Below are 27,089 nucleotides of genomic sequence, written 5' to 3' on the forward strand. Positions count from 1 at the left end.
TTATCTTTTAAAATAATAAGTGCTTTCCTTTCTAAACAATAACAAAAACTATAATTCATGTAACTCTGAACTTTCAATTTTTATATTTTCTTAAGCAGTGAAAGAGCATGAAAAGAATAAGCTTATACAGCATTTATACAAATGATGAGCATTTCCACAAAAATACTTTATAACAAAAGCAGGTAATGTTCTCTATACAAAAAATATAAATAAAATGGTAAGCATGCAGCAAAGCAAGATAAGCATTATGACATTCTTACAACCTACAGTTGGGTTAATCTACAGTACCTTAAGGGATTCCTAATGAAAAAAGGCAAACAACTTGTACCCAAATAAGATCAGAATATAGTCATCCCTAGTAGTAATGGGAAATTATTTTGTAATCATTATTGTTTTTAATAGTTCAACTAATGTGTCAAAATGCAAGCAAGGTACACATTCCTTAGACAAGGTACAAATTTATTTGCCCGTCTTCTGCTCAGGGAACTGCTGTCATTTGGAAAATGCAAAAAAGGAAATTTTGTAATGGAAATGTGTGATTTAAAGAGACACCAAACTTGATACAATGAGGCCAAACATCCAAAGCATAAGATTTGAACTAATCTTAGTTCAAGGTATGTAATTTATGCAACACACAGTTATTATCATTGCTGAAATCTGTGCTTGTTTAATTAGATATAGGAAAAAAGTAAAACTAAAAACTAGTTGTCTCTTTAAATTTTAGTTTAGTACAGTATTCTAATCACCATGCAGTTTCAAGCTGCTCACAAGACAATATGAAATTTGTTAATATGGTTTGAAGCAACACATTAAAATTAAAATGGGAAAATGGATCAAACTGTGACATTTCCCTACTATGCATTTTCCAAGTCAAACAAAACGTAGGAGAGGGGAACACAACTTTAGTTTCTGTCAGGCAGATGAAGCCTTTACCTGAACCCTAGGAACAAAAGGCGCTGTTCTTCTACTAAGGCTTTGGCTCTGGTAAGCAAAATTAAAGAAAAAGCAATAAAACAAAACCAAAAAGACAACACGCTGGAAACTAAAAGACCAAAAGTAAAACAAGGACACACAACTTTAATAAAACACTGCTTTACACCACAAACATGTTTATCTAATGAGAACTGTTAAATATGCAGTGCATAAATAAAATCTGCAATTGCATTATTAAAAAACTAAAATTCATGTATGTTCCTCCACCAATCATACTTTCAACTGAATAAGAAATAACACAACCTGTTTCACATAGTGAGTGGCTTGCGTTAAAAGCTGCCTTATTTAGAAGAGGGAGACATTTGTCTGTGTGCAAAGTCGGTTATAATAAGTTAAGACAGTGGTGGGAACCTATGTTCCCTCCAGATGTTGTTGGACTCTCATCAGCCACTGGCAGCATAGCTAGCAGTCAGGGATACAACAACATCTGGTGGATCACAGGTTCCCCACCATTAACTAAGGTTACAATCCTAAACACACTCATCTGGGAGTAATTCCCATTGGACCAATGGGACTTAGTTCTGAGTAGACATGCTCAGGATCGCACTATAAGAAAAACTGAGTGGAATTCAACATGCCACAATTACAAACATTCCACCTGCCCCAGCATATCTGCTTGCCAGACATAATGACTCCCCCTCCTCCCCTCCTGCTGTTCTTGGGGTTATCTCAACCCCCCAAGGCAATTTCAAGGGCCACAGGAGGGCGGAATGAGGGAAAGCCCTCTTACACAAGTAGAAGCTCTTGCACAGGACTCGTTAGGTGAATCCGCCCATAATAACCAGTATAAAATGATGTATCAGAGACATAGATGCAATTCATTAGCAGATCTAAGACCATATATTTCATCATTTCTCATCAAAGTTTTTCTTTATGGTTTCAGTCAATGGTAATGGGGGGGGGACTGTGTTTGTTGTAAGCACTTAGCATTTCTAAAATAAAGCTATACTACTCCAAGCTTATCATAATTAGGGGCAAAGCACAGCTAATGTTAAGATTTTCAATGTCTGAAGAAGTAACATAAGACTACTGCTGAGATTATACAGAATGCATTTTCTCTAGCACTGAGCAACCACAGATTGCATGGATTTCAAAACCAGGGTTTCCCTGCATCTTGAGCTTAAAAATAAACCAATGCTAAAGTGGAAAGTGGCAATATAGATATCTGGTTGAAAAGAAAATCATACAATAGTGGTAAATATAGCTGTGAATATATACTGTTCAAAAATATGCTGCATTTCATAGGAGAGAGCATAACAATATTTAAATTTTCTTTTAAAATAAAGTTTACAAGTTGAGTACACATTGTGGGGACAAACAGAAAAGCAAGCACTGTTGGGGTGCTTCCAGGCGAGTTTACAGCAGAATCAGTGCTACTCATGCACACTTTTTTGCACCATCCACACAACATTATCATGCTCAAAATGCCAGCCTGTACTTTTTATTGGTTAAATTCAGATTTACCCATTTGATACAAAATGTAATGACTAAAAATAACCTTTATACACCCCCAGTCATTGCTTGTATAGCTAGCCCATTTTTAATGGGCAGTTTGTCACCTGTGTGGCAATGTTCTGGTGTGTGACCTCTAACACCACATCCTTACTTTCATTTGCTTCTCGCCTGAGCAACAGCTGGCCATTTTGTTTACAGTTGACCAAAGGATACCAGGAGCATGTGAGCCTCAATGTGTTATGTCAAAAGAATAGACCCCTCTGCTGTCGTAGCAGTTTCCACACTTCCCATCCACAACATTGGGAGGCAGCCAAGCCAATATTTAGCTGCTCAACCACAAGTGGGGGCAGTGTGGGTCAATGGTTGCATGTTTCACAGGCAAAATTACCCTAGCACCTCCCGGTAAAATGTTGTGGGTCAGTACAGCTGGTAAATGTTTTATTTTACTTAAAGCATTTCTATTTTGCTCTTCAATTTCCAAAATCCCTAGAATGTCCTATAATAAAAGTGTAAAAAGCAATACAAAGTGCATATATTATGGGGAATAGAATGTAAGCTGGGTGGTTAATGTGAAGAATCAGCAATTATGCTCATTCACTGGGTCCCTGAAGTGTGTGCAGATAATCTGTCTGCAAGGAGAAAATTCCACACATTTCCAAGTCAATGTGCACCTATCAACTGGCTCATAGTGGTTCTGGTCCTTGCACTCCAAGGAAGGGCTTCTTTCGGAGCAGCCTGTGACTTGCTGCCTTTTTCATGGTAAGCATCCTTATTCCCAAAATAATATCAGGACTGTACTTCTAACTCAATTAAATGCTTCTTAATTCATCTCCTTTTGCCCTCTGCCTGACCAGAAAAACTGGTTTCAATTTAAGGTTCTTTCTTGGATGCAGATGATGATGGTTACTATTTAAATTTGTATACCGCACTTTATCTGAAGATCACAGGGCGGTTCACAACACGCAAGATACATTGCAGATCTCACTAATAAAGGTTGTTTTGCTACACTTGCTAATTAGTTGTCCTTCAAAATGTGCTATATCAACATCAAAAAGAAGAATCAGCTTATATTGAGTATATTTGAGGAATGTTAGTCTATTTACATAGCCTGTGTGTATGGATAAACCCCAAAGTAATTTAGTTGTACCAACAGAGAAACAAACATGCTTTGAAATGGTTTAAAGTTTCATTACAGTCAAGAGTGCATAAATGTTGTGAAGTAAATAATAAAATACATGACCAAATGGATTTTACATTTTGTTGTAAAATGCATACGCTGGTAAATAAACTGTACAAAAGTATTCTGAATAGGATTAGCTCTAGTCCTAATCAGAGCCTCATCTGAATTCTTTTTGACTTCATGATAAGGCAAATATTTTTCATAACTATTGCTTATGCTAGCAAACCAACAATACATTTCTGTCCGTTTCTTGGAGATCAGTACATTGCTAGTAGCTCTTCTGACATTACAGAGCAGTTATATAATTTTAAATCATTATGAATATTTTCTTCTTTACTGATTGTTTTTCCTCACACTTCTGCAAAGATTCAAAATGAGCTAATGCATCCAATAAATAAATAAATATGTAAGAATAAGTATTTGAATCTAATCAACTAATTAAACAATATAATCCCTTCAAACCACAATAATCATCACCACAACACCAGCATCTCGAGATTAATTCTGGTCACTGAAAGTTTGCCTTTTGAAAAATGTCAGGAAGAAATTCCACAATTACGGACAGGATCTCGCACAATTGTACAGATTTGGCTCAGTTTTAGGAGGTTATGACAGTAGAACAGAGCGCAGAATTGCTCTATTAAGTGTGTATATAGCTGAAGCAATGTCAGCTTTTAAAAACAAAACCAGAGGTGTACATTTCTTCCAGGAGACTACAGTAATGTGCTTCCAGATAAGCACTTCATAGTTAGGAAGTCATCACATACTGTGTTCACTACAATTTCTGAACAGTTTTAAAAGTCAGTGCCAAGTGGAACAACAGTCTAATCCCCAAGGTTACAGAAAGCTGCCTTATCAGACTAAATTAGTGAAAAGACCCTTTGCCAATATTGTAGTTTCAAGTGTCATGAGATATCCAAGAGTATGCAAAGCAATAATACAAGCCCAGATAATAAGAAATCAAAATATGAGTATTTCTATCATTCCTGTGTTTCTGGCTTTAGTTTCTATTAAGCTTATCTACATGAACACCCGCCCCCCGGCCGCCCCTTATTCCTCAGATTTTTGATGGCTGCCAATGGATGACAAAGTTGTTTTCACCACTTTTTATGTCAGTCATTATAGATGAACAGCATATGTGTCAAAGAACCACTTGGAGCTAAAAGATTGTCTATCCCCCATCTGTGTTTTCAGGTTGAGCCTTCATAACAGAATTGCTCCACACGTGTTGGTAATTTAACTGTTACAGTTATTTAAAACTTTGTTTATATATCTCCCTTGCAAGGTTCTTAATGATGGCCTACAGCAAGTTTTTGCCTGAACCACAAGGAAGGAAGAGGGAATCCAGTGACTCACTTGTACTCAAGGGAACAGTGCACAGTTCATTTGTGGTTCCTGAATACAACTGCAGCATATGGGTCAGATGAAAAAGAGTTGTGAGTCATCTAAATATTGACTCCACTTCCATATTATGCAAGATTTCCCCAGCTGAACAGTAGGATGAGCAAGATGGACTCCTGCAGTACTTCATACGGCAAATTCCTCTGAAGAGATGAGCAACCACCCCCTGGAACCTTTTGAGACATTTCTGCTAGGGCCGACTCGAACTAATCATTTAATGAAAACCACTTGGCAGGTCTCGACATCAAGATGTTTCAACATCAACACTGTTAAAAGGTATCAAAAAGTCCGAGTGGACAACATCAACATCAGGGCAAAAATCCTAGACCAAGGCCACAACTAATTTCAGTCTGCGGCGCACCCAAACCTACTGCAGAAGACAAACCAACAGTATCAGTAAGGCCACTTCCCCAGAATAAAAACTGATTCCAATAGGTTTTATTCAGTGTACGCTAGAGGTGCGCCAAAGGAACTTTAGAATATTCTTTGGTATAGAACAGGGACTTGGGAGGAATGAAAGGTTTTACAAAACTGCTCGCAATGCATTTTTTTGCTACCCCTGTTGCCTGTTCATATGGTCCTAAGAGAAGAGGTTACTCTTTCCATTGTTGGATCCTGGCAGAAGTTATATTTTGCTCTGCTGGGTGTTGTTTTATTCAATATTTCTGTCATAAGACATAAGAATGAGGGTAGGAATCACTACCTTCTGTTCCTGCACTCACTCTGATTTGGCTTCATGATGATGCCATGCAGAATCTGGGCTTACTCTGAAATGCTGTAGATTCCATATAAAACTGAGTGAAGTTAATGATTTTATACCACTTCAGCTCATTTCAAATAGATATTGCAGAAAAAAATCCTCCTGGATTTTTAACTTTCTTCTTGAAAGGGCTAGTCTTTATAAAACATAGGGCATGATCAGCCAAAACTAAGTATTGGAAGTATTATGCATTTGTTTCAATTTCTCCTGATGAAATAAATAGGTCTTAGAAGTGTTTAAATAAAGCTGGTTGGAACATACACTTTTTATCTTTCCAAAAATATATTCTGTCAGGTGGATTATAGTGAATTAAAGACAATTTGTGGGACACACATGCTAAGAGAAACTTAAAAACACACATCAAGTTTGGTCTCTAGTGACCAAATTAATGGCTGTTTGAAGAAAAAGTGTTAGGGACACCTGAAAATCAGCACACTGCCTAATGGGTGGGATACTTTCACTATGAAATGCTCTTGCACTGGCAGCCTAAAAGATATGACAACATAACAAATTAACGTTGACTGTAGTGACAGATGGTACTACAGCTAGAGGAACCCCTGTAAAGGGTGGGGAACTTTTTCAACCCAGCAGGCCAAGATTCTATCACCACAAGCCCCACAGGCCAAGTCTGCCAGGAGTGCATGGCCATCCACCTGTCCATTACCTGACATCATAAACACGTCAGGTGACAAAAATGCTACTGAAACAGCTTAGAAATGCTGTGCAGGCCACACCTTTACCTGACTCACACCTGATGTCACACAGTATAACATAACAGGTCAGATGGGTATGGCTGGGGGGAAGAGAGAATGGCCGCAAAATCTCAGTGGAATTGGGGGCATGATGGGGGAATAGCAAAGTTTAGTCCAGATGCTATGCTCAGGTGAAGGTCTAGTGCAAGCCCCAGCAATGACAGGATGTTATACCTGCAGAAAAGGTGATACAAAACACTCACACTAAAGTCAGTGTGAAGGCCCAGACGAATCTCCTACCTCCTCTCCCACTGTCCTCAAAGTCACAATGGGGAAATAGGACTTTAAGTGAATCAGCAGCAAGTCATGGCACACCAGCTGATCACCCCCCAACTAGGGAACACAGTACACATATCAAGAAGCATGGACTAGCGTTATATTAAATTTTCCATGTTTAGAAAATTATAAGCACAGAAGGGAAAACCTAGTGATGGAACACATTGTACAAAAATGGGATCACTTTAACAAGAAGTCAGCAGCCAGACAAAACATATATTGTAGATGAATCACGCTTATAGTTAACAGGTACTAAACGTATCGAAATAATTTAGAGATAAACGCCAACAAGGAACCTCAGCCCTACTTTTGCAAACAGTACTGAAAAGACAAGGCACCCAACACTGATAAGCAAGAGAAGGAGGATCACTAGTGAGAGATACTATGCAAAACAGCATGGCTTCTACACACCCTTCATCCATTATTTTCGTTGCGAAAAAACACATGAGTATGTGCACTCAAATACCCATAACTCACCCATTTTGGGAATTGAAATACAACTATCCTTCAAAATCTGAACTTTTCCAAAATTTGTATTGTACTTCTCTAGCCAACATGTACAAAAACACATATGTTAGGTAAAGGTGTGCAGAACATGGATACATTAGTTAAAATAATCAAAAATGCATTATTTGGGGGGAAGTTCCTTTAAAAATCTATTTATTAGCCAAAACTGCATAAAAAATATGTGTACAGGAGAAAATCACACTAAGATGCTGCCAAATTTTCATGAGGGTTTTAAAAAATCAATGATAACAAATTGCTGCAGAGAGACTTGAATTTAAGACTGAAAAATGAGAAACCAAGAGAAACAAACATTTGCAGATTTGTCTACCCCAGGGGATAAAAATGGACGTGAACAACAGTCTACTGTTTCCTAATGTAGGGTGAGTAAGTGCAGCTTCTCCCTCCAGAGAATTAGGTATTGTTCAAGTTTTTACAATCTGATTCCTGTGTCTATTGAGGACTACAATCCATCATGTCAGACCAAAGGGAAAAGCAAGCTATGCTACTACAAGCTAGTTCCAAGAGAATCAGAGTCCTTGTTCTCGTTCTGTCACAGTAAAACTCAAGTGGTTTCAATATAAGCAATGTGGGAAAACACATGGGAAATTATTACTATTATTATTATTGAACAAGAAAATCTCAGTCCCTGCCAAAGTTTCCCATTCTTCAGTCAATCCCAATGTTCTTTGTCAGAACAAGTTCCCGGTGGACTGCACATCCTGCTGCCAAAGAAATTGCCTTCCAATTTCCCTATATTTTGTGTATTCTCTTGACATAAATACATTCTGTATTCATTCTCTACCTGCTACCACTTAAACATCAGCTCTTCCGAAATTGCTGATCATCATGCTCACACTTTTCAAACTAATATCACTCATTAATATTATGAACTGTTTTACTGGAAGCACTGGTGTAGATTTCAAATGTCACACACTTTTGAAAATCATTTTCGCACTTCCAAGGAAAAAGAATAGGTTCACAATCGCCAAAATGCTTTGTTCTCTGTGTGAAATCTTGTGCCACAGTGATAATTAGTAGAATGAATATGATCACGAACTAGTGGATTCTCAGACTAGCTCAGGAAAGGGCTGCGGAAGCTTGTGCTTCAGTTCTTTCAAATTATTGAAGACATGAATAATTTTTCAGGCCCTTACATGGGACCCTACATTTTCCTTGAATATGTTTTATAGAATCTGTTGTGAATAGCTGTAGCCAACTGTGCACATTCATGATTTACATATGGAAATGAAAAATATAATTCTACAAACAGAAAATATTAGATATAAATATCCTGAATACAGGAGGAGATTGTAATTACAGACAACTCCGATTTTGCATATATTTGATGCATGCACAACTGTGCACCATGTTCAGCACCAGAAGAGGGTGGAACAGGGCCAGGAACAAAACATGGTGGGGTCGCCTTACGCATGCTCCACCAATGCACACAATGACTTGGAACATAACCCCCGCATAAATGGGGGTTGCCTGTAATTCATGTTGAGAAATAGCTGAATAAAATAATTAAGGATAGTAACAACTTCAGTATATAGTTACCTGGCATTTTCCATTAACAATACTTTATTACAAGCAACAAAGTAAATAAGAACAAACTGAACAAATGTTTACATACTGAAAGTTGTCCAGATAAGAACTGTGGAACATCCCTCAACATGCCTGGACTCATGGGAGAAGTGACTGAAATAGAAGGCCGGTCCATTTTTTGAGATTCAAACGAACTAGAACCTGAAAGTAAAATTTATTTTACTTTATTAAACATATTCTGATTATATAAACATTAAGAAAAGGATCATTTGAACAAAAATACATGAATACACAGTGTGTTGAAAAGATAACAAGATAATCTTAAAACTTGATTTAATCTCTAAATATGAACACAATGAGCAAAACAATGGGTATAATTTAGCCAAAGCTAAGCACTTAAAGATTCATTATATTAATGGAAACTTAAACATATGCTTGAATCATTGGGACTGGATCGAAGTCAAATGCTCTGTATCTTGAGGACTGCAGCTCAATTGCTATCGCCTATATTAAAAACACTGCAAAACAAGAACTTGTTTCTGAATATTTGGGTTTGGCAGGATAAAGTTGTTTGCTTGTTATATTATTTTTAGAGTAAGTCAAGGAAATAACATTTTGCATCTTGAAAAAAATATTTTTGGTTACAAGCTTTTTTTTCTCCAGTAAGAAGATGCTATAGGGGGTCTTAAAATCATTATGGTTTTTACATCCAACAATAAATTAATGGCTGATACAATTAATTATGGGTTGTATCCAATGTTGTACAAGTGGAAGTCCAATCATGCCTCCAGATGGTCAGGGGGACGAAATGAGCATTGTGGGCTATATCTTCCAGGGCTGGATTGGGAGGGAATTCAATCCAAATGGTGTGGAAGAATCTGCCCTGTTTGGGATGATTCCCCCAACCAACACTAAAGTGAAGAAGAAAACAGCATCTCAATTTTACACAGCTGCGCAGATGAATCTGCCAAAACTTAAGGTTTTGAGCTGTCACTCCGACGTTGCTGTTGGCATGCTCTATTCTTGATACCTGGCATATACCAAAACATTAATAAGATCCATAAAGGCCAAATATTCAATCACTTTAAAATATTTGTATGGTGTAGTATTTTCTCTAAAATATAAAAATAATGATTTTAAATATTGAACATAATGAAATGCATTTTATTTAATAAGGCTGCAGCACACAGCATTAACAAAAAAGCAGGAAATTGAAGTTAGGATTGACGTCAATCCTATTTTTACCCACTAGGTTGTTCTTCCCTTTTTAATAAAGAGAAGAGTGAATTTATAAAAGAATGCCAACCCCAGCATTAGATTTCCTGACTTCTGATAGTTTATTATTGAAGAATGATAGAAAACATAGATAAGACACATAGAAGAGTGATACCTATACAGATACAGACAAAGAGGCAAAATTTAGAAGGAACACAAACATCTTTTCAATTTCCAGCTTGCATCCAATCGAGAAAAATGAAACTTACTGGACTCCAACTGTGCATGTGTACTGTCAGGTATTCTGGGAATATCTCTGCAATTATGAAAAACAAATCATGTTTATACTTTATGGAACTAGAAGATAGAATATTACACTGCAAAATCACAGAAAATATACTGTTGTTTTTTCCTATAAATATATAAATATTTCCATAGGTGTAAATATGCAGTTGTAAAGTGTGATAGAGATAGTTGTATAACATAAAAACTAACAAGAGTATCTTGGAAATTTATTTATTTATTTATTGTTTACCCTTCACAAACAGACCCCACGGTAAATTACAATAATTCAAAATTCAAAACAGTCAAAATGAATTACAGTCACAAGAACAGTGTACAACTGATGAAGTACACTCCAACTTCATATATATGTAGCAGGTCCCACAAATGTCTCCTAATGTCCAATAATGGGCAACATGTCAACAAAACGCACTGAAAGTGATCCAAGCAAACCATCTAAGTTGGATATTTTCTAACAACGGCATCCAAATCAGGTCAGAAGTGAGAAGCATTTTTTGTTCCAAAACTACCAAACTACCTCTCACCTCTTCAGCTCTCTCTACAGCCATAAGGAATGACACACACATACACAAAATATGCACAAATTCTATTCATTTCAATAAGACGCAACTCTACTTAGATTTTATTTATTGATTTAGTTCCATAAAGAATTACATCTAGAGTTATTTAGCTTTTGAATGTGACTCCCTAGCTCTGCAATTTGAATTGTCTGGTTTACATGTAACAACAAGAAACTATGGTTTCATTAAGAGAACAAGCTTGTAAAATATTCTTGCCTACATCTTTCCAATCCCCTCTGGTGAACAAAGCAGGATATCAAACCATGGTTTCAGTCTGCTTGGGGCTTTCAGAATGCTCCCTGTTGTTGCCACTGCCACCAGACCAGGGGAAGGGGAAGAAGGCAGGATGGTGGCCCAGGCAGATGGCACAAGCAGGCAGACTGGTGGAGCAGGCAGGCACGCACACACACAGTTTAGGCCAACCTTCTCTACTCCTACTATTGTAATTGTTGTTATTGCCACCACTGTTGTGGGGATGGGAATGAAGAGGATAAAGACCTTTGTCCTTCCATGTTGTCACTGTGCCCCTACCAGAAAGAAGCCTGGATTTTGCAGTGTGGTGGTAGCTGCAGGGTGGATGGGGTGAGGGGAAGAAAGGCTTTGTTCTACCAATGGTAGAAGGACAGCGGGTTGGGGGAGCTGTGAGGAGATGGAGAAAAGAGGTATGGAGCAAGGTATAAAAGAAAGGGAGGTGGCTGGTATCAGGGAAGAGTTAGAAGTTTTCAGTTTATCAGAGGGAGAAAGCATTCCCCAAGGGGGGAAGGAGAGCAGTGAATCTAATAGAAGGGAGCAAGAGGAACAACAGGGAGGGACCAGCTGTTCCCAGGAAAGGCAAGGGTTCAGTTCTAGCTCAGATTCGGAGGAGGGGAGATACAGGCCAGCTCTAGCCAGGAGGTTAGAAAAAAGAGCGGGAAAACAAAGGGAAAGGCGCCTTCGCCATTTTGAGGGTGGCTGGTCACGGAGAAGCAGAGCTCAGAAGGTATCTGAAAGAAGTGACTCTGAGGAATAATATTTAAGAACCGTTTATAAGATTGTTTTGTTAATACACAATAAAAAGTTATAAAAGAACAAGAAGCGTTTGTGTGGTGATCTGAAGAGGACCAGGCCTGACAGCTGGCAATGGGCTGGTGTGGTGGCAGGAAGTGGATGCTGATAGGCAGTCTCAGCAAGCAACACAAGCTCTAATCTATAGCTTTAGGCTTACAAATGAATCAAATGAGGGACTATTTGCTTTTTATACTTAAACCAAAAGGAGGAATTTGGGTTTGAATTTCAAGAGCTTATTCTTAGGAAAATCATTAAACTCATCTGTGAGTTTAAACTCATGTGGGAATAACTAGTGGGATGAGAAACTGATTTTATTTATTTGTTTAAAACGTATAGTTCATTTTTATACTATTAAACTATCCTCAGAGTGACTAAAAAAATCAAACAATTAGATACTCTAAAACTAATAATACAAAACTAGAACCGCCATTCAGAATAAATACCGACAGAGTCACATGAAGATTAAAAGCCGTCGGTGTTCATTAAAAGTTTGGGTAAACAGGACAGACTTAGCATGGTACTGGAATGATTATGATACAGTCATGTCATTAGACCAGACTTCTCTGGATACTAAATTCCAAAAATGTGAACCGTCACAGAGGCCCTCTCTCCAAAAACCATCTGCATAGCCTCCAAAGATGGAGAAATATGGCCTTAGAAGATTTTGTTAATCAGAAGTCATGTTTGTGTGGAACATGAAGGGCTTCAATCTCAGTCAAAAGCAGCACTTTACACTCTGCCCAGAAATAAATTGAAAACTAATTCAGATCTTTCAATATTGGCAAGATATGATAAATTCTAGGTAAATAAATCTGGCAGATAACTTTTGAACTAGTTGATATTTCCAAGCACTTCAAGAATAGCCCCCTATAGAACAGACTGTAGTAATCAAGAAAGGTACCAAAGGAAGAAGGAAGAGGCAAGCTGAGATTAAAGAAGCTGATTCATTACGGAGCATTCATATGTACAGAAACAAAGCTGTGAAATTCAGTTTGGAGCCTAATTTTGTAACGCCTGTGTATATTCTAAACAATTCATGAAGGGAACCTATACTTACCCAATTGGCCTTGAAACTACAAGTTCCACTTGTGGCTCTGGTTTGGATTCTAGAATGATGTTGTATACTTCTTCAAAGGTGGCTCCTTGTAAAAGCCTTCCATTCCATTCTAACACTTCATCACCTGCAATGGTAGCCATAAGAGTTTGTTTCAGAAGGAAAACTTGTCTGTAGGTTGTGTTCTTGCTGAATTGCTCACGTTTGACTCTTTTTTAATCTAGAAAATGTTTTTTAAAGTTATGTATCAGCCCTAACATTAACTAATAACACAGAAATATAATTCAACCCAAATATGAATTCCTTCTAAGAGAATATATTATTCTACAGGAAAATGTCTGTGAAGAAACACAGTTTTCCTACTGATGTAAATTAACAGACTAGCCTCAAAATAGAACAGCTGCTCCATTGGTTCCCTTCGTATTGTTCACCTTCTCTTATATTCTACAGAATAACCCAACTGAATATGAAGGCATCCATTTCTAGATTTTTCAAAAATGAACACACTGAGATAATAAGCCATCTGCATGTTAAACAGAGATATAACAATCCTGTACCTGTGGGTGAGACCATCAAGTTGGGAGCATAGTTTAAGCAAGCTCCATTTTAGGTTGAGAACTAGAAACAGTATGTATATCTTCAAACAAAGGAAAAACTGTAATTGGGTCCCCCTAACAAAAGAGCGGAAAATCCTTACATGGTCTATATATGAGGTACTTTCAATCTGTTTTTGTATTTTAACTTTGGTAATAAAAAAGGGTTGTTAAAGTAGAGTTGTAATGTTTTCTTGATTTTATTGCTTTATCTTTTGTAAACCACTATGAGGTTTTTTTAAAAACATTCAAGCAGTATATAAATTTTATGAAATTAAATAAATAAATAAATAATATCGCATCCCTGGGGGAAAGAAAGCAACAGAATAGAAATTGGTATAAATTAACATAATAAAAAATGTAAGTAAGCTATGCCACAGAAGCAGAATAACTCAAAGAATGGATAATCTCAGCTCTTCCAAAGGAATATAAGGTTTGATTTTTTTAAAAAAATGTTTAAAATACAACCACAACTTTTACCCCTCAAATAAAATATAAGAATTAGAATAGATGAAGAGATTAACAGTGTTTTCAACAGCATAGAAGTAAATCACTGCATTTAAATCACACAATGCACCAAAAAACAATCATTATTGACACTGCCCAGTTACATAATTCAGCTGAATGTTCCTCTCATACCTGGCCTAAGGTGTCCCACTGTATCAGCTAAACTTCCTTTTTTTACTTTGGTGATAAATGCACATAGCCGACCTGATTCAGTCATTTTTCCTCCTACAACCTGTTTGGAAGAAAGGGGGGGGGACACAGCAATTATTCATTCACTCAATTTCTAACCCATTCTTCCTCTCAAATGAGCCCTTCAAAGCAAAACACTTTTATAAAAAATTAAAAGCATTTTAAAAATCTGAAAACATATTAAAACAATCAAATATATTCACTGCTAAGATTTTCAAGAAATAACTCCAAGTGCCCCAACTCACAACCCTCTAAGTTCTTCTAGAAGCACACTATGGACAATTGTATAGAATGTCACAAAAGATCAAGGAGAACCAACAGGTTACAGCCCACCTTCTTTCTCCTAATAAAGGTAATCAAAAGGCTGTTTTGGTGCTAAAACTGAGTCTGAAACCAGACCTATTTCCTCCAGGTGCCTGTCCGCAGCTGACAGGCTCCTACACTCTTGATAACCCAGGAAAGGCTGCACCCTGACTCTTGAAAGAAAGTGGGCATAACTGCCTTAAAGAGTAGGAAGGAACTCTTCAGGCCTGAGAGAGTGCACCTCACAACTATGGGTAACAAGCAATAGTTGGGCGACATTAGGCATGGCCTTTTGGAATGGCTGTCAGACTGTGAAGGGCCTTTTCAGGTGTAAGTAGTCTTGACGGCGAGACTGCGATTTTGCGGTCTCGGATGGTGGTTTCAGGCCTTGGGCGGAATCCTTTAGTCTAACTTCCCTAAATGGGGGGGGGGTGAAGTGGTGGCCCACGCCCCCCCTGCGGCGGCGATCCCAGGGTTCCCTGTTAAAGGGGTTGTTTTGAGAGGAGTCATTGGCCATACGCCGATAGGTTGTCAGTGGTCTCCCCTGCGTTGCAGCAAAATGGGGGGCGGGCTCTCTGCTTAAACATATGTTTCCCAGAGTCAGTCCAACCCCCACACATTTTGGATAACCTTGATGTTCCCAAGATCCCCGGCTGGGGACTGGGAGGGATAAACGCCCAATGCCTAAGCCAAGGTCTCCCTACATCTGAATCTTTAATAAAGTTGTGGCCAATTTTAATCCCATAACACGTTGTCATGAGTTATTATTCCACTAGGGAGTCGCCTGGGGTTTGGGCGGGGGGGGGGGTTCTCAGCCTCTCCATACAAAGAGTGAGGTGTTGTATCTATCCCCTCCTACTTGATTTTGCCAGCCATGATGAGTAGGGATCAAGAGGGCACATAGTTAGCCTTACTGCTGCAAGTGTCCTGTCCATGTTCTCAAGCAGCAACAACTGAAGCTATAAGAAGATATGGACCTCCAATAGATCTGCACAAATTCTGGCATCAAGTTTGATATAGATCCAAGTGATTTTGCCCTCAAATTGTTTTGCATATCGCACACAGCAAGCTATTGACTGAACTATTGTTAACAATACCAGATACCATAGTCATGCAACCCAATTTCATTGAAATGCATGTTGCCCAAGATTTTAGTAATGTATGAAAAGGTAACATGTCTGTATAATGCATCAGAACTATACCTTTAACCACTAGGATTCAACTGATAAATATATTTAAAAGCTCAGTTACCAACCTTCAATCCAAGCATTGCTCCAGAATCTCTAGGCACACTTCCATCTTTTAGTCGCTTGTTTAACAAAATCCGACCAATTAAACGGTCTCCATCTTTGGATGGTTGCCAGGTTACAGGATGCTATAGACATATAGTTAACAGAGAGGGAAATCAATAGAATTCAGTCTCTGAAAAAGTCTCAGTATCAACTTCATTCCCATTTGCCAGTTTTAAGCATTGTGAAATGGCTATGATTACACCACTACTGGCTTTATATTTATATGTAAAGAATTAGAACTGATATCAACCTATTAGGTCATCCAGTTTCTCCTTAAACATTTTACATGATTTTATTCCAAATGTGTCTACACCAAAGCTCTACTCTAAAGCAATTTATCAGTTAAGACAGATCATTATGGATTAACCATCATGTTATTACTGTTCTAGATGTCACATTCCTTTTGTATCTATTCAAAATATTATATTTAAGCTACATTATGGATTCTGGATTAAATCTTAATTAAAGAGATTGAGTTAAAATTTAATTCAACTGAGATTGTCCAAAAGTGTTTCATTACATTTCTTTTATTTTATATTTTTGTTATACTATACTTAACAGCCTAAATCCAGGCATCCTTGCCTGAAATAATTCCCATCATAATTTTAGCAGAACTTGCTTCCAACTGCAGGTACCTAAGTTCACAGTCTAGTATCAATTTAAGTTTAAGAAATGCACAGTAATTTCATTATTAAATACTTCATTTACCACACACTCTTTACTTTATAGTGTATGGTAACTTAAAATATATATTTTAGCACCTTTGGTTTGTGTAATCATAGCAATTTTTCACAGCTGTCTATTAGTTTCATGCCCTCACACATGCAGAAATCAGCATGCACAAAAATTATCCCTCATTAAATTTAATAACACTAAAAAGCCTCAAATAAAAAGTGAAAACAACAACCAAAAACACAAAGCAGATGGCAAGGACAAATACTACCCCATGATGCACAAAAATGACATGGCAACAAAACAAATGAACAAACATGACATTGAAAGGGAAAAAAGAAAAACAACTTTTCTGTGTAAACTTATGTAATTTTGTCCCCACCCATTTTTTCCAACCTGGGAATTAAACTATTAATTTAATTTCAGCCCCAGGGGCATTTAGCAATAACCAAACATGCCAATCCAGAGATCTCATTTTTAAAAATCACTTTTTTGGTTTAAGGTGATGATCACCAAATACTATTGTGTGACCATAAAAGTGATGTTTATTGTTAGTGCCTGAATAATGTTTTCTCCTTATGCTTCAAGATGTAGAAACAAGAGAGCAATCCAGTGTTTGTGGTTTTGTTTTTCTTTTCTGCACCTGAAGAAATGTTAAATTAGACCTGCCTTATTATTACTGATCTGGTTTAATGAGTGACAGAGAGCAAACAAAGACCAAATGAGCAGATTAAAATGCAGGCACCACAAAGCCAGTACCTTTTCACTATGGCTATGCTCCTCATTTAGAGTCGTGCTACTACAGGTGTCTACCCCAGAGTCTTTAATCTGAGGCTCAGACCATTCCAAGTCCTCTTCCAAAGAGTGGCCACCAAAATACACCATTTTCTTTTGTCTTTCAGATAAGGTGTTAGAGTCCGACAAAACTGCCTGCTCACTACTTTTTCTTTTTCCCCTTTGACTGTCCCCTACAGGTGTGGGATAAAAAGGATACAAAAAAGAAAACATGCAGAGATGTAAATAAAACAAAGGAAACATGAAATGGTAAAGGAAACTGAATGGTAAGGCTCCACATGTCTCACCAAAGACATTGGGGATGCCTCACTGCTATGCCAAGACGTATGGTCCCAGTTGTAATCCATGTCTCCTGTGAGGATCAGACAGACAAGATAGTGCAGTAACGGAAAAGTGAAAGAAAGGACAGACAGATATAATAGACTTTGCATTTGTGTATCATCCTGCCTTTAGAGGTTTTGGCTCACTACCGTATTTTCTAGAAAAAAGCAGAAATTCCAAAAGAATGAAGCATATAAAGTGTGGAAGACAGTGAGTGAGAGTGTCCTTGCACATTATCTAGATACATGGCATGTCAATGTGAAAGATTTGGTGTTTCTAACATCACTTTACATTCCAAATTTCACAAACGTGTATGAGAATATTAGAAACATTATGAACCGGGGTGGACGACTTAGGGCTGATATCATAGAACATTGTAAGTTTTCCATTTATTTCAAAAGGGCTTACGCCTAGGTGTATGTGCTTAGGATCAGGATATTTGGCTGTGCTCTTAGATCATTAAATTGGAAATAAGCTCCACTGAAATCGCTGGGATGTAGACAGTAGAAGGAAACAGGCTGCTGCCAATATAGGTTCATGACACAATTGGTTAGCACAATGCTTATTTATTTTATTTATATTAGTGACAAACCAATACAGCAATGCAGATGTATTAGGGCGGAACATTGGATTTTCTGCCACATACGCAGCCCCACTAGGAGGTGTGGGGCAGTTTCTTTACCTATTTTGTTGCACCAACACCAGGCTGGCACAGAATATCAGATTCCTCTCTCGGATAAGGTCCAGCCCTACTCTGTCCTCAAAATGTTCTGCCACAATTTTGGGGGGTAAATCAGGGGCCTTTGCTGTGGCCAAGCCTCATCACCTACAGAGCCAGCAGACGAATATCTCCACCAAACCTTAACACCCAGAAGCAGTGTGGATAGATTAGTATTAGTCTGCCCATCAGCTGAGATGTATATCAACTTTGTTAACACTGAACTAGAAAATAGCCTTGGAAGAAACTTTTTAAAAGTCATGTTCAAACTTTTTTCCCCTAACAGCAATAATATAATAATAAATATAAACAACTACAATGAGGGGTCTAGAAATCTGCTTGGTTGAGAATGTGCTTTATAAAATATGGCTTCTAACATCTGACAGATTCGCAGAAACTTTAGTTCATCAATAGTTACATCAGAATAAACAGCAAGTTTATAGCTCTCATGGTTGCCAAAGCAAACCTGAAAATAAGTAGACAGCTTTTACAAATTTAATTTATTTAAATTATAATAGTGCCATGGTGGTAGGACAAGTGGGCTCATGCATGGGACTCTCTTTACTTTGTACAAGTCTTATTCTACTGTACACCCCACCCCATGTAAGCAAAATTACCTGCTTCAGTTCAGAAGAAATATATTTCAAATTTTGGTTAAAAACATCTTTCAGGTGATGCAACAAAAATTAGGCCATAAAATGTGCAATATATCTTTCCAAAAGCCACATTTTAGTTTAGCAGTAGCGGAATTTAGGGATTTTTTAAAACTGCAGATATCTAAACCCCTTAACTATAACAATACATCTAAATAATGTAATGCTATGCTACATCCCACTATGCTGCCAAAATGTTTTCAAAATGTTGACATACCTGCCAAAAAATGATAGACTGTTAAGAAAGAGTACAAAATAATCCTAGAATTAAATTTTGTTAAACTGAACATCAGCATTCATATGCTAAATTATAAAAAATATAAAACTGTTTTTAATCTAAAACAATCTTTAAAAAACTATGTAAATATTATTTTATTAAGACAGTGATATAATTCTATGCATTCTTTCATGTTTCGTTCCTCTTCTCCTTCACCTCTTTGTATGGATGCAACAAGCTCTAAGTAAGGGATGGGGATAAACATATGGAGGGAGCTGGAACAAAGAGAGGGGAAATAGGAAGGAGCAGAAGACATTTTTAGACCTAGCACTTTGACAACAAAAACATCAAATGTTCTTGTATGTGTCAAAGGTCACTTCCCTCTGCAAAAGATCCACCATATTTTCTGCAGTGTTCAACAGGGCTACAACCCTGCATTCTAGGGGATTTAGCTGTTCAGGTACAGTTGAGACCTGTAATAAAATGTAGTAAGCAGTGCTCCTGTTTGCAATTCCAGTCTGTGTAATACTCCTTTCCACCACCCACCATTCCCACCCACCCCATCACTTAGCCAACACTGCATCTCTATTGCATTGGGCTCTTTTGGATCCCTACCCCTAAATATATTTTCACTTCTATCAATTTCCTGGCTCTCTCAAACCTGCTGATACCTTCCTCTTCTCCATGGGTGGTGCCCTTTCAGCTGCATAAGGATTCACACTTCGGGAATACGTTTGCTTTTAGTATGTAGGAAAGTACTGAACACTTCACCACCATGCCCTACACTTCTCAGAAATACAAAATGCTACTCTAAAGTGTGATTTCTGGGACATTAAACCTTCTGAATTTAATTCAGTTCTAAAAATCCTGTGATGGTAGTCAGAGGTAAGAAAGGAGAGATTTTCACTTTCCCATAAGTTCTATCCTCACCCCTAAACAATTTTCTGCTCTAACTTTAATGCTAAAGGGAAAGCTTGAAGACACCAACAACAACTCATCAGTCTTCAATTCTTAATTGTGCACAGGATTGTGGTTTTGTGGACTGAAAGTTGTGCAGAATTCACACGCAGAGGATTTAGAACAAGGACCTTAAAATTGGCAGTTCAAATATGCAACAAAGAAAAATGAAGAATAATTTGGCTTCAAAGATACAAGGCAATAAGGGTGAAGTTCTACTAAAAGGGGAAATACAACTTGAAACCCAGCCAGACAGGCAGGGTATAAATATAAATAATAAAATTATTATTATTTAAGAAATCTGTTTCAAAAAGACATAACTATCGTGAATAAAATCCTGTATTTGTACACATAGAACTAAACTAGGTGTGACACTAAATGCATCACTTGCAGTTACATTTTCTTTTTCCACTAATAGAAAGCCTGAGAGCCCCCAATTTAATCAGGATCCTGTCACATGAGGAAAGGACTTTAATACTTTCTTCCATTTCCACAATCCTGACAAAAATTGTCCCTCAGAGAACAGTCACTAAACATGCTCTGCAGCCCTAACAAAAATCAGAGCCCCCACACCTTACACACACACCCTTGCAAATGATGGATTTAGTGTCCTGTCCAGTTTAATTCCGAAACTTATTTTTAGCTAGTACAGAAGACAATCATCTGAAGATTACTGAACACAAATAATTGGTTGAATGGGGAATACCTGACTAGGCAGAAGTACACAGATCTCAGGGCTGTAGTTGAGTCAGCAAAGTGATACAGCTGCAAAAGCAGGCTAATGTGATTTTAGACTGCATTAAATAGACCCATATTTTCCAAGTACTGTAATAGTTACACTTTATTCAGCACTAGTCAAAACTTCATCTGAAATATTGTATACATTTTCAGTTGTTGCACCTTAACAAGGACATAAACAAATTGGAATGAGTTGAGAGGAAGGCAGTGAAGAAAGAAATGGTCAGTAGAAAGGAAAAAAAACAAATGTTTGTGGATACAGGTTAGTGAGTTAGTGGTTAGTGAGAAAAGAGCTCAACCACAAATATGGGTTTGGACAACATGTTAAACCAAACCTTAGCTTAACTCAGGGTGGTGGACCACCAAAAAAGACCAGGAACAAACAAAGCAGCAGTGAGTTCCTCTTCAGGAACTTGCACGTTCATATGGTCCCAGAAAGCCACAATTTGGTTTACCATGTGAAGTCCATTGATTAAATAAAATTGAAAAAAGAAAACCTAATCCTTTCTATAAAACTAGTTGTAAATCCCAAATATTCACAAATTTCCTAAAGGTATATATATATTTAATTATCCTGCAGGGAAGCCTGAATAATAGTTACTGAAAAATAATACCAGTGTCATTGACACGGATGAGTTAATAGTCTGGTTCGCACACAACTCTAAACCATGGCTTATTAAATTATGCTTTGTTCATCTGAATCCTGTCTAGTAACTTAATTATGGTTTGTTTACTGTCAACAAACCACAGTCTGAAGCCATGGTTATAAACAGTTCAGCTGGGTAAAAGCAATGGATTTCAACAGACATCTAAAGCACAGAATAGTAGGCACCTGTCTAATCACTGTAGACACAGAGTTCCATAATGCTAGTGCAACCACAAAGAAGGCCTTGCTGCTGGTAACCACACACTGAATTGTGTGCAAACCAGTCTAATATGGCTGGATCTTGTTTATTTCATAACATAGACTTTCTAATTTACTAACCTTTGACTAGTATGGACAGAATAAGAATTACAGCAGTTATACAAAATATTAGTCCACTCACATAAAGGTAACTGAATTATTTACTACAGTTGAAAATTAATTCATGTAGCTAATTTTATCATTATCAAAGACATTGTGGTTTCTCTGCTTCTGAAACATTTACTTAAGAAAAAGAAAAGGAATTCCATCTTTTTTCTGTTGTCAGCAAGCGGATGCATTATGCTTTCAATCTGCCCCTCATTTAAAGGATTTACAAATTAGCAGACAGCAAAATTCCCTGTTCAGGTAGGAGAAGCCGAAGTCAAGCAACTAACATGGATAGCAGTTGGGAAGGTCCCATTTATCCTTTCCTTATCCCCATCCAAACTCCCAAAATGGGAGTGATAAATTATCACTGATAATCCCTCACCTGGAAGAAATGCTAATACCAGCCAGCCATGCTTCTTCACATACTTTCCGTCAGGAGTGGAGGCCCAGAAGCAAACACTATTTCTACTGGTCAAAGATGTATATAAGAAGATGGCATGGAAGCAGAAAAGCAGAAAGACTGCCTGGACTGCCCCAGAGCAATGAACTGTTCTGTTCAGCCTGAGAAAGCAGTCAAGAATAAACTTTACTAGGCCAGACTAATACCTAGATGGCTCCATGTGTAACCTGATTCCTGCAGGGATGGAAGCTCCAGCGCTTTTCCCATCTCCTGCATTGATGTACACAATTGTAGTACAATTGTGGTCAGACCAGCAGTTGGATGGATAGTTGGCGGTTGGAGGAGGTAGGTGGAAAGATAGTAAAATACTGTTTGAATGCGGATTCAAGCTTTAGAAGTTTGGGGTGATTATCTACTACACATGTTCACAGGAGCTTAAAAAGATTGTTTTCTAAATCTACAATCTGTAATGCATATCTATTGTCAAAACATTACCTCAAACCATGTTACACCATAATAGGTCCTTAGAGTTTTTTTTATACTACATTAAATCTTAAAAATAACCAGAAAAGAAAACCAAGAGTTATACACCAAGATAAGTTTTATAAAAAGAGATAGTGCTTACATGGAAGTGTTTGCAAGTACAAGAGCATCATCTCTAGAATCAATTCTCATCTGTAACTTAATAGGCTGCCTGTTCATTGTAACTGAAGATCATCAAGATGTTTATTGACTTAAATCATGTTTCCCACTCTCGTCCTTCTCCCAATCACACTTAGTGATTTTTGCAGCCAAAACTAGAGGATAATTGATCTTAGAACTTGGCTTGTAGTATGAGGTAACCAGCCAACAAACAACTTCAAAGTTGATCAATGCAACAAACAATTATATACTTTCTAAAAATCAGTATAAACATTTAATATATATTTTTAAAGCAGATCCAGCTTTAAGCAAAATCTTAAATATAAATAGTTCAACCATTTCAGATTAGAAATTACAGCAGCCATTTGCTGCAAGGACTTTAATGGGAAGAATATACAATTTATATGGCCAAACATACATACAGTTCTGTGTGATTTTCCTCCATGGCCCCCTCCCCCCCAATGAAAAGCTGCCTCACTCAGCTGTCAGTCTGAGCAAAGAAAAGCCGCATGGGTAATGGTTTATATCTTAAACCTTTCCTGTTGTTCTTTAATACATGGCGGAATAGATATTGGTATTCAGAATCTTTTCCCCATGGGAGAAAAAGTGGCCTGGGACAATTGTTTTGACCTGAAAAAAATGATGAGAGGGGAGAGTTGAGAAGCAGCTTATTGCTTAGCGTTTGTTCTGGGCAAACTGGAACCTAATTTAGGCACCTTTTGGTTACAAAGCACAAGGAGGAAAATGGTATGGAATTCTAGATCTACTCTGACTTTTAGTGGCAACTACTGTGAAGCATGGGCATTTATATTCTGATTTTCCTGTTTTTGATTTCCAAACTAATACAGTAAGTGACATGTAATTCTAAAATTTTGCCTTGCAGACCAGTAGGCAATATAGCTGCGATGGTATGTATTATATGTCTACACAAGAGTAGTAGTTCATCGCACAAAGATGCCATTTTTAGCACATTCCTCTGGTAAAATAGGGACATTCTATTCTAAACCAGTGTCATCACCCCACCCCCTATATACGTGCACTGCTGATGGAATACGGGAAAAGTGAAGGGCTGCCCCAATGGCTATTACCAAGACGAGTATGTAGTAATACAATACAGGCAAATGTCTTGGCTATATGCAGGAGCCTTAGAATATATATGGTAAAACCATGAGGCTTCCATCAGTTTGCCTTGGGCGTCAGAGGATGCACCCACACCGGATGTTTACAAGGCACCAGCAATATAGTCTCTACAGTCAGTGGCTATGACTTCCAAAGGACCCCATGCGCCTGTGTGATCCAGGTACCTGCTGCCACCATCCATCACCGTAGTTGGATGCGTTGAGCACTACCAGCTGGCAGAGCTGAGGAGAACAGCAACAGCAATCTGGCACCTTGCCCTCTCCCCACCCCTCAGGTGCCACTGTGTGGGGCCAGGCTGCCTCCTCCTTCTCCCCACTCCCTTTCCCCACTTGCAGAATTTGGGACTCTGCATGACACAGTGATAAACTGTGGTGGCTTGAGGGGTTTTGTGGCTGTCTCAGCATTTTCGGGGCAGTTGGAGACTATGTAATCACAATCCTGGCTACAAATGACACACTAAGACAACGCTTCTCTTTGAGAGCTCACTGTGATATGCAAACTAGACTAATGTGTCACAAACTGGGTTGGGCTGAACAAGTCCAAAGAGGGGAAGTATTAATTGTGATGGGAGGTGCTGGAGGGAATTCAGTACTACAGGGTTCATTACAATTGTCTGTTGCTTAACATACCCACCAACTTAAGTCTAGAAAGCCACTAAAATAACCTTCATATTTTCAAAAACCTTCAGATTTTTCAAAAAAGTCTGATTTCATAATTAATGTTCCACCAGTGGCAGCAATTATATTAATGTGTTCTAAGCTAGCAGGAGCCATAGGAAGCATTATACGACTAACAGCACGTTGTTAAACAAAATGCCCATTATCCATCAGTTTAATTTCCTCCATGTAGCAACTCTTATGCTCTATTTTCTTCTCCTGTGGTTTCAAAATTAGTCACATTAAATATTGACAAGAATTCTATCATAAAAAATTAAAGTCCATCAACTGCAATAACAATATGAAGCATCTAGCTAGGAATTCATTTATTTATAAATTACTTTAAATATTTGTATCTAATCTATCAATACACAGGACTGGAAACCTTGTATTAATGAGCCTGTACGAGTAGAAAAAAAACTATTAAATTATTCCCAAGGTTTCCCAAGGTTAATCAAGAAAAATGGTTACGGACCTATGCACAATGCAGCCATGTGGTGTGCGAGCAAGCAATAAATAAGTACACACACAACTTTAGGTTGCATAAAATTAGGCCATGCATTGGGCATGCATCCATGTGATCAACCAGCTTGTCTGCTGGTTGATGAGTTGTCTCTCATTAGCTGGAGTTCACCACTGCTGAGGTTCCCAATGGTGTGAACCACTTATGAGTACCTCCCCTGGCTGCTGGTAGTGGGCAACATAGATAATCAGTCCCTGAGTTAGGCTTACAACCAAAAATCACCATCCTCCAAAATCTCTGCCCCCTCATCTAAGGACCCATCCTGATGCTTATTCTGCTGAAGGAAAGTTGTGACAAAAGGAAATGCCAAAATTACAGTAATTAGCGTTATAAGGTGGGTGAGAAGCTCACCTGAAGACTGTGGTGGAGGTGTCAGCAAGCTGGCCCCTTCTATGCTCCTGTTGTAGAACTGACTTCCAAAGTCGTCTTCTGTCAGGTCTACTCCAGAAACCCCATCCCCTGGGAGCCTAGCTGATTGACTCCCAGATCCATGGCTTGGCTAAGCATCATGCCCATAACTCAGCTCCTGATTTGTCTTGATCCTGACAAACCACAAGCTGTAAGGTTGCCATGATTTGGTTTGGTTTAGTGTTGTGCATGAACAGGACCATTAATTTCAACAGTTAATGTTCCCACTCCTACAGTAGGAAACTCAGGAACTGGCTTTCATATCAGTCTAGCCAAATCTGAGGGGCAAAGATGGATCCAGAGAAATCTGTACCACTGACAGTACACATTTATAAACCTAGATGCCTAAATATTTAATGTGGTGCGCTGTCACTGGGGAAAATAATAAAATGATGGTGGCCTATTATCATAAAGTAGTCAGAAAATGTATGAACTCCGAGATTAAGTCTGGGGTCAGAAATATACAAGTTAAGAGTAGAACATGGACACTCAAGGTAGCTATAAATTATAAATTCTCTCTCTGGGAAACAGGAACTACCATTCTAGCATTTAACATGTTTCTGTATTACATGTGAATCAATGCAAGGCATGGTTAGCACATAAAAATTGGAGCATTGGTCCTGAAATGGGTTTGCAAACCATGATTATGAAGGAACCTAGTTTGTATTAGATGTATGGAAGTGAGAGCTGGACCATAAAGAAGGCTGATCACCAAAGAATTGATGCTTTTGAATTATGGTGCTGGAGGAGACTCTTGAGAGTCCGTCCCATGGACTGCAAGAAGATCAAACCTATCCATTCTTAAGGAAATCAGCCCTGAGTGCTCACTGGAAGGACAGATCCTGAAGCTGAGACTCCAATACTTTGGCCACCTCATGAGAAGAAGAGAAGAGAAAGACCCTGATGTTGGGAAAGATGGAGGGCACAAGGAGAACGGGGCGACAGAGGACGAGATGGTTGCATAGTGTTCTTGAAGCTACCAGCATGAGTTTGACCAAACTGCAGGAGGCAGTGGAAGACAGGAGTGCCTGGCGTGCTCTGGTCCATGGGGTCACGAAGAGTCGGACACGACTAAACGACTAGACGACAACAAAGTTTGAATAATAATAATAATAATAATAATAATAATAATAATAATAATAATTTATTATTTATACCCCGCCCATCTGGCTGGGCTTCCCCAGCCACTCTGGGCGGCTTCCAAGAAATATCAAATACTGTAATAACCTCAAATATTAAAAGCCTCTCTAAACAGGGCTGCCTTCAGATGTCTTCTAAAAGTTTGGTAGTTGTGGTTCTCTTTGA

The 27,089-nt window shown here is 38.1% G+C and overlaps 1 protein-coding gene across 24 annotated transcripts in view; it reads right to left on the reverse strand.

Annotated features, from left to right (window-relative positions):
* Positions 1–27,089, reverse strand: part of RIMS2 (regulating synaptic membrane exocytosis 2) — a 349,650-nt gene that overhangs the window by 168,156 nt on the left and 154,405 nt on the right. For 12 of the 24 annotated variants that reach the window (XM_081918617.1, XM_081918614.1, XM_081918623.1 and 9 more), the window contains 6 exons: positions 17,687–17,751; positions 15,896–16,015; positions 14,281–14,380; positions 13,052–13,175; positions 10,354–10,400; positions 8,958–9,070 (listed from right to left, as the gene is read on the reverse strand). In XM_081918617.1, coding sequence (XP_081774743.1) covers positions 8,958–9,070; positions 10,354–10,400; positions 13,052–13,175; positions 14,281–14,380; positions 15,896–16,015; positions 17,687–17,751 — 569 coding nt within the window. Of the gene's footprint in view, positions 1–933; positions 982–8,957; positions 9,071–10,353; positions 10,401–13,051; positions 13,176–14,280; positions 14,381–15,895; positions 16,016–17,363; positions 17,573–17,686; positions 17,752–27,089 lie in introns of all 24 variants that reach the window. The other 12 variants (XM_081918599.1, XM_081918600.1, XM_081918619.1 and 9 more) reach the window with 3 other exon arrangements.

The sequence above is a fragment of the Podarcis melisellensis genome, assembly GCF_964234715.1.
Source record: "Podarcis melisellensis genome assembly, chromosome: 7".
NCBI classification, from domain to species: domain Eukaryota; kingdom Metazoa; phylum Chordata; class Lepidosauria; order Squamata; family Lacertidae; genus Podarcis; species Podarcis melisellensis.